The sequence below is a fragment of the Loxodonta africana genome, unplaced genomic scaffold, assembly GCF_030014295.1.
Source record: "Loxodonta africana isolate mLoxAfr1 unplaced genomic scaffold, mLoxAfr1.hap2 scaffold_29, whole genome shotgun sequence".
Classification (NCBI taxonomy): Eukaryota; Metazoa; Chordata; class Mammalia; order Proboscidea; family Elephantidae; genus Loxodonta; species Loxodonta africana.
The window spans coordinates 1,966,647-1,975,482 of record NW_026975011.1 but is presented as its reverse complement, the minus strand read 5'-3'; the positions used below and the strand labels follow the sequence as shown (position 1 = coordinate 1,975,482).

Genomic DNA, 8,836 nt, shown 5'->3' with positions numbered 1-8,836 from the left:
AACTCAAAGCCACTTTTCAGTAATACAAAGAATTAAGATGTGAGATTTGTTTTAAATAAAGAGAAGCACCGTGCTGAGGAGGGTTGAGGAGTCATTTTTGCACTAGCTGTTTTACGATGACAAGCTGAGATACAGCTGAGCGTGTCTGAGTCCACAATGTTGTGTCAAACATTCAAGCACAGCAACTAGAACCCAGGCATTTGGAGTGAGGTCACCTGTGTTCAAATTCCAGCTCCACCATTGTGTGAAGTGGGGCTAATCCCTTAAAATCTCTATAGGTCCAAGCCTTCAATGTAATGGGCACATAATGGGTTGCTTTGAGCACAGATGTAAGTTATATTAAATACTGCATGGACAGATCTTAGAATGTGGCCATTGCAGGGTGAGTGGTCAGGATCTCACTTTCCCAATAGTGCGTTTCTCAAACTGTGAATCATCCCTGACTTCTACCAGCATTCCAAAATAAAAATAAGGGTTTTTTCTCAGGTCCTCTTATTCTGAAGAAAATAAAACAATAGGCTGCTAAACTAGGAAGAATTAGAGTGGGGAAGTAGGATCCTGGTTAACTATAAGGCATGTCCTCACTGCGACCCAGGGACCTAGACTCCGGGTTATTTAAAAAGTAATGCAAAATTGTTTCTGGACATAGAGAAATTCTAAGAATCTTTAATTTTATTCTGATTATGACTTGTTCTAACTGGTTTATCTGAATCCATATATTAATAAACTTTTCCTTGAATTGGTCAAAGGCAGTTAAGTGTTTGACCACTATTTCAAATCATACAGCTTGGAGCCTGCAGTGAGTTCCAGGGAATTCATAATCAGAAAAAAAAGAGAGAAGCTCAAGCTGTATATTGGTGTCCCCCAAGTTATTTATATTGGCAACCAAATGTAAGGGGTGGTCCCCTCACAGCAGGAGGTCTTACAGAGGCAAGTGGGGTACAGGGAGCTGACAGCCAACGAGTGATGAAATAACTTTCTTCAAATCAGTGATAATTTTTTTTAACTTCATAATTAAAAATAAAGGAGAAATAAAACGTGTTGTCCATCTTCCCTCAGGTTAGAACTGTCTCATTTAGCAAGACCATCTCCTGCATATGGCTGCCAATTCGAGAAGAATGGTGACACCAATACATAGATTGTTGCTCAGTGCTGTCTTCCTGTAGCATCTTGTTCTCTAATAAGCAGAAGAGTTTGCTTTAAGGCTGGGGCACAGGGCACAGGTAGGCTGGGACAAAATAGGCCACTATGGGAAAGGGGCAGGGACAGGAAACCAGCACAGAGAGCATATTTTACCTCCCTCTCAATTGTGTAGCCAAAGTGGAAAAATTTATAGACACATCGCTGTGTCTAGAATTTTATTTTTACCTTCATTTCAATTATGTTCAATAAATAATATTTCATTCATCAGTTTTATCTTGTTTAGATGATGTTCTGTCTTTTCTTTTGCTTTAATTCTTATTCTGAACTCTTACTCCAGGCCATTTTTTAATAACTCATAGCTATACTATCAGACTATAGGGTCGCTATGAGTCGGAATCGACTCAATGGCACTGAGTTTGTTTGTTTTTTTAATACTATCAGAATACTATCCTGACTTGTCTCGCTACCTTAAAAATATCTTCCTTTCAAAGGTTACTAAATATGAAGAGCAGTAACTTTCTAGAAAATTTCACTTTAATTATTCTCTTTTTAGATAAATACCTATCACCCATGCTGTCAACTGTCCTCTCCCCATTACCCCAGACCAATTTAGTGACCCTTGCTAAAGAGTGTTCTACCTACATACCCTTCAGGCTGCCAAGGTTCTGCTTGGCATGGTGTGAGCCACGTTGCCTGGATTAAAAGATATTCTCTTTTCTTTTTCCTTCCTAAATATTTCCCATTTGTCAAAGGTTAATTATTTTATGCCCCACATTTTTTACATGAAATATATCTTAATTCCTGCATCTCTCTGGAAGCACATACTGTATATTCTCACTTGTCCCGATAGAGAGCATCTTACATGTTTATTTTAATTTTGGTTAGGAAAACATATGTTTTTTTTAACAATTAAAATGTAAATTCAGAGTATTGTTAAAAATAATCAAAACTCAACAAAATTGAAACTTGAATTTTTTTTCCGAGTAGTTATTCTATATGGATATAGGGAGACCATTCTGATTTAAAAGAAAAAAAAGCAAATGTTTAGACATAGGCTAGTTACAGTAAGGCTTACAACTAGAAGAGGACAGAGAAGAATAGAAGATGAATCATTTTCTTATCTTAACAGGATAGATCGTAACTTGCTCTCTTCCTTTTACTGAGATCTACTGGTTACTGATATTAGTCAGGTCGCAAAGTGGCCTCTGCCCCTCCACCCACCAGCAGCCATGACACTTTTTGAAATTTAAATTAAATAAGTCTGGCTCCAAACAGGAAGGAAAAGGTGAACAATTTTGGGTGACAAAAACCCCTGGCTTGATTAATTTTGGGTCAGGAATTTTTATGGTTAGTACTTGGTTTTGTGGGTAAGAAAAATCATAAAATCAAAGGAAGATGTCTGTTTTTAATTTCTCTCTATGACAATTTTAGTTTTGAGATAAAGAACTTGAACATCAAAGACAAACTGACATTGTTGCTGAGAACTTATTTCGGCTGAGGATATCACCAAAGGAGGCTTCAGGGATAGAACCAAAGAAAAGCAGAAGACTTTTTTTTTGGAGGGGGCACCTACTTTTAAAAGAAAAAAATATATGAAAATTTTCGTGGTGAAAAAGACAAAGACACTTTATTTACCTGAAAACCTCTGATTCACTGGACCAGCTCCTCGAAGCCAGCAGCAGCAAAGCTGTGGAACCTGCCTGGGAGAGGAACACTTTTAGGACAGGTGAAATGAATGTGAATACTTTTTCTGCACAATTCAAATTCTTCAATTCTACTTTGAAGTGATTACTAAATTTAGGAACAGGTTTTGGTAAAACAAAATATAACATAAAATGGTAGAGAATAGAGGATAATTTTCTGTTGTCCATGTCCCTAATAAGTTGCCCAAATGTTTCCATCTAAGATATCTCAAATCCTTTCATAAGGTTTGACTCTAAGTGTCAGTGGTTGCTATCTATGTCAGAAGATGAAGATAGTTTTTTTAAAGAACATAAAATATATAAAACAAACACATGCCAAATATTTTAAGTAATTAATTAGTGATTGAGAGAGCTAGTAAGATATTCAAAATCAAAATCAAATTTCACACATAAAAGAACAGATAAGCATGGCTGAAAAAAAATACAAATAGATGCAAAATGGATCTATCTACAGAGAAAATACCAATTGCATTCCGCTAAAACAAAATTAGTTTGTATTTGTATAGGCAATAATTTTTATTATTAACAGTTTTATACAACTTCTACAATTGTAAGATAGCTTAAAGACAATAAATAACAAACATAACCCAGTCCACTAAAGAGAAGACTCAGCTTTTTTTCCTGTTTCAAAGATTTTCACAATTTTTCCTGACACTGGCATAATGAAGAAAGATGCAATGAGTAGAGGAAATGATATTGGTTAAGTGTTTTCTTATCCAGTAATTATGCATAAGTTGTGTATGAATTATTTAATTGAATCAAAAGAATGATCCAATGATAACGCTTACACAGTAGGTTGAATAAGGATACTCAAAAAATGTATATGAGATCACAAAGCTTGTAAACAGCTGATCTAAAATTTGTACTCAGGACTGACTGGTCCCAAATTTGTGCACTTTCTCACTACATATTTCAATACAAGGTATATGAAATTCTATTTGAATTAGATGTGGAATATGGGCCTTAATCAACATAGAATGACAAGGTGGATGATTTGGACTTGACTGATAACCATTTTCAGTCATTCAGTTAATGGGATTATTTGTGTTCAATTACCTCCTGAAGACTTGGTGGTGTTACTCTTGTATGGCATGGAATACCTGCACATGTTTCAGAGAAAGTGAACCTGAGAAAGTAGAAGAGTAAACTCCCTTGACTAAATCACAAGTTGTTCATTTTATTTTTTTAGAGTCATTGATTAAACACCCAGAGAAATGAACAACTTCACCTCTGTGACCATGTTCTTCCTAATGGGGTTTTCTGATGTTCGGGAGATCCAGATCTCACATGCTGTGTTGTTTTTGCTGCTATACCTGGCAGCTGTACTGGGGAACGTTCTCATCATCACTCTCACAAGCAAGGATCATCGGCTCCACACCCCTATGTATTTCTTCCTGCAGAACTTGTCCTTTCTGGATCTCTGCCTCATTTCCATCACTGTTCCCAAATCCATCGCAAACTCTCTGGCTAATCACACCACCATCTCATTTCTCGGCTGTGTTTCACAGGTATTTTTCTTCTTCCTCTCAGCCACTACAGAAGTATCTCTACTCACAGTGATGTCTTATGACCGCTACGTTGCCATCTGCCACCCACTGAGGTATGAAGTCATCATGAGCCATGGAGCCTGTGTGCAGATGGCAGCTTCCTCATGGGTCAGTGGAGTTCTCAATGCAATTCTGCACACAGCTTCTACCTTCTCCATACCAGTGTGTGGGTCTCCTGAAATTCGTCAGTTCTTCTGTGATGTTCCACAACTGCTGTCCCTCGCCTGTTCTTATAATACTGTGGAATTAGTAGTCATTGGGCTCACCCTGGTGTTAGGTTTTGGCTGTTTTGTGTTTATTGATATCTCTTACATTCACATCTTCTCCACTGTTCTGAGAATCCCATCCAGAGAAGGCAGGTCTAGAGCTTTCTCCACGTGCTTGCCTCACCTCACTGTTGTGACTCTCTTTCTCTTTTCTGGCTTTCTTGCCTATTTACGACCTTTACCCAAATCACCATCACCCTTGGATTTGCTGGTGTCGGTATTCTATACTATGGTGCCGCCCATCATGAATCCCGCCATCTACAGTCTGAGAAATAAGGATATGAAGATGGCATTAAAGAAACTTAAAGAGTGGGCATTGCCCTTCAAATTAGGAGAGTTAATGCCACATATATCATGATCTTTCAATCACTGACAGAATTGTCTGAACAATCTGGTTGCATAGTCTGAATATAATATTGGATATTTAAAGTAAGAATTTCTGTGAAAACTCTGGTTGTACTCATTGAATTGCTACTAACAGGCACTATCACTAGACGAAGTGAGTGGAAAAACCAGTAGTTCCATTTGTAATTGGGCAGACACATGCTGACCTTATATTTATCATCTTAATTGTAAAACAAACATAGAAAACAGCAGTTGTTTTCCAGTTAATTCCAACTTGTGGCAACCACGTGTATGCAGAGTAGAACTGTGCATAGGGTCTTCAAGGCTGTGGCCTTTCGGAAGCAGATCTCTGGTCTTTCTTCAGAGGCCTCGTAGTAGGTTTAAATCATCAGTCTTTCATTTAGTAGTCGAGTACTTAATCATCTGTTCTACCTAGGGATTCCTTATAGGGACGCTTTTGTATGTGACAAATACTTCGTAACTTTTGGATATACAACTCACTTATAGTCATACGATTATCTCTCCATTCTTAATCTAGTGTTGTATTTGCTGCTCCAGTACACTGGTCCATGAGATTACCTTTACCTAGGTTTCTCCAGACTAGTCCAGTTGGTCCACTTAGATGTTTTCTTCATACCCTTTACCTCTCCATCATAGCATTTATCTTAGTTGTAATTTAAGATTTATTTTTGTAACTACTTGTTATGTTTTACTTCATTACACCATGGGATCTTTGTGGACAGGTGCTGTATTTCCTATGCCTAGCTTAGTGTGTGGCCTAGAGTAGAAATAAGTGGGTATTTATTTATCATATGGATTAATGGACAATACCCACATTGTTTTCTGGTCCCAGGAATTTTTGTTATTTTTTTTATTAATCTGAGCTTAGTCTAGTGTATGATCTCTATATTTGTAGGGGATTAACTTCTTATTTATTCCAAAGGCAATGGATTATAATCATTCTTTTGCAGTAGTTATGGGCTTATGCAAATATATAGTTTACATGATCAGAAACTATATTTTCCACACAGACAAAGAACTAGTGGGTTTGTTCAATTTAGAGAGAAAAAGCATTTGTGTGATTGAATGGATATGTATGCATTTTGTGGAAAAAATATTCACATGATTGTAAAATATACTGGCTCATGTTCAGGCAGTTGTTGTTTTTAGGTGCCGTCGAGTCGGTTCCGACTCATAGCAACCCTATGCACAACAGAACGAAACACTGCCTGGTCCTGAGCCATTCTTACAACCATTGTTATGCTTGAGCTCACTGCTGCACCCACTGTGTCAATCCACCTCGTTGAGGGTCTTCCTCTTTTTCCTGACCCTGTACTTTGCCAAGTATGATGTCCTTCTCCGGGACTGTTCCTTCCTGACATTTCCAAAGTATGTAAGACGCAGTCTCGCCATCTTTGCCTCTAAGGAGCGTTCTGATTGTACTTCTTCCAAGACACATTTGTTCGTTCTTTTGGCAGTCCATGGCATATTCAATATTCTCCGCCAACACCACAATTCAAAGGTGTCAACTCTTCACTCTTCCTTACTCATTGTCCAGCTTTCACATGTTCAGGCAGTTGGAATGTATCATATACGTGCATGTTGTGTAGCAAATGAACTGACCCCATCTGCTGCAAGAAGATCCATTTATTCTACTTATAATCCCCTATGTTAGACTTTTCTAAGTTTAGACTTGAGTGTTTCTTTCACCCAAAACAAAATAAAATTTAATTACATATCTGTTGAAATTGTTAGAGATTTGCATTGGCAGAGTACTTTTGCTAGAAACATGAACGTCTGCAATCTTGCGTATGTTAAGCAGAATGATACCAAAGATGTGCATGTCTTAATTTGCAGAACCGGTGAACATGTTATCTTACCAGGACAAAAGGGCTTTGCTGATGTTATTAAGGCTAAGGGCCTTGACATGGAAAATTATCCTGGATTATCCAAATGGGACCAATCTAATCACATAAACCCTTTACGGCAGAGGAACTTTTGCAACAGAAGTTGGAAAACCAGCTAGATGGCAGAGTGAGAGGGATGTGACCAGCCGTTACTGCCTTTGAAGATTGCAGAAGGTAGCCATGATTCAAGAAATACATACGGCCTCTTGAATCTGGAAAATTCATGTACGGAATTTTTTCAGAAATGGATGCAGCCCATCGATACCTTGATTTTAACCTAGTGAGCCTCAAGTCAAATTTCTGATTTACAGAACTGTAGGAGCATAAATTTGTTATATAAAACCACTAAATCCCTGGTACTTTGTTACTGCAGCAATAGAAAACTAATACTCTGCTCAAAATTCAGTGTTTCATTATTAATATATCACAATTGAGTTGAGCTGCTGTGCATTTCAGAGAAATCAGAGGAGAAGAGAGAAATATTGCTATGTTATTACTGAAACTCTCAAAATGCTCATTACTCTCAAAATGGATAAATTTTGGCATCTTCAAAACAGTCAGTACTATTCAGCAATGGAAGTGAAATATCTACATCTATGCAAAAATGTGGAAAAGTCTCACAAATATAAAACTGAGAAAAATAAACTGGACACAGAAGACTATAATTTGTAGAATGTCATTTATTTTATATAAAGATAAAAACAGACACTATGCTGCCTGAAGTATGGGATAGGAGTCACCACGGGGCTTGTAACTAAAAAGAAGCATAGAAGGGGATTCTGGGGTGCTGCATTATCCTTCTTCTTGATCTGGGTGCTGGTAACGTGGATATAGGCAGTTTATAAAAATACACCCAGGTGTATTCATATAATATGTGCAAGCTTCTGTTTCTAATACATAGATCAATATTTTAATCAAAGGAAGAGAGATCCTACAGTATTGCGAAAGGCATTAAATCCTACCTCTTAGGGACAAACTTGAAAGAGGAGAGGAGGGTGTTTTCTCCTATGTGTGAATGAAGAGCTACTCCTAGCTTTACCCAAAAATGCAGTGCCGTCAAGTCAATTCCGACTCATAGCGCCCCTATAGGACAGAGTAGAACTGCCCCACAGAGTTTTCAAAACCAAAAATCAAAACAAACCTGTTGCCAAATCAAGTCGATATCGACTAGTAGCAACCCTATAGGACAATAGGGTTCCCAAGGCTGTAAATCTTTTTGGAAGCATACTACCACATGTTTCTCCCCCCGAGCAGCTTGTGGGTTCAAACCACTGACCTTTCAGTTAGCAGCCAAACATTTAACTACTGCACCACCAGGGATCCTTAGCCTTAGAAAAGCCTACCATAATTAGGAAACTACAAGTTATGGAAAATATAATTAGGAAAAACTGCTCTCAAACAACAAATATTTTAGTGGTACTCAGGTTGGGTTAAATACTAGGGTAAAATGGGCAAGCTAAATACTGATGGCAAATGGATTTCCTACTATACATTAACTTTGATGTGTTATTCACAATCAGATTTTTTTATTTAAATAAATCAGTGTACTAACATATTCTTTGAATATGGAAACTTCCAGAATAACACTCACACTTACTACCCCCAGGTATATGTTATTTGCATTAATAAAGTGCTCACATAATTGTATGTATAAACTTTTTTTTTGGTAAATTAATTTATTGACTCCAACACTCTCAATGTAAAAATATGATTTCCAATTCCATATATAATAACTGATTTTATCAACCCTCTTTTCAGTCTAAGAATTGTAGGAGCAATATTACGATATCAGGGATTAGTTGAGTATATTGCTAGGGGGTCACTGGGCAACAGATGTCTTGCCAAACACACTATCAGCTGGAATGTATCTTTATCAATATGGGTAATGGCACTGCAACTTATATCTGCTTACTTGCAAGGAAAAA

General features: G+C 37.4%; 1 protein-coding gene across 1 annotated transcript; it reads left to right on the top strand.

Annotated features, from left to right (window-relative positions):
* The first annotated feature begins 1,229 nt into the window (after nucleotides 1–1,229).
* On the top strand, nucleotides 1,230–5,126 carry LOC135229409 (olfactory receptor 14A16-like). Its single transcript, XM_064279000.1, has one exon. The coding sequence runs from the start codon at nucleotides 4,061–4,063 to the stop codon at nucleotides 5,015–5,017; it is 957 nt and encodes a 318-aa protein (XP_064135070.1). The 5' UTR covers nucleotides 1,230–4,060; the 3' UTR covers nucleotides 5,018–5,126.
* Nucleotides 5,127–8,836: the final 3,710 nt, after the last annotated feature.

What these genes read in the sequence shown, in the direction of transcription:
- LOC135229409 (XM_064279000.1), top strand. Translation starts at nt 4,061, where the DNA reads ATGAACAACTTCACCTCTGTGACCATGTTCTTCCTAATGGGGTTTTCT.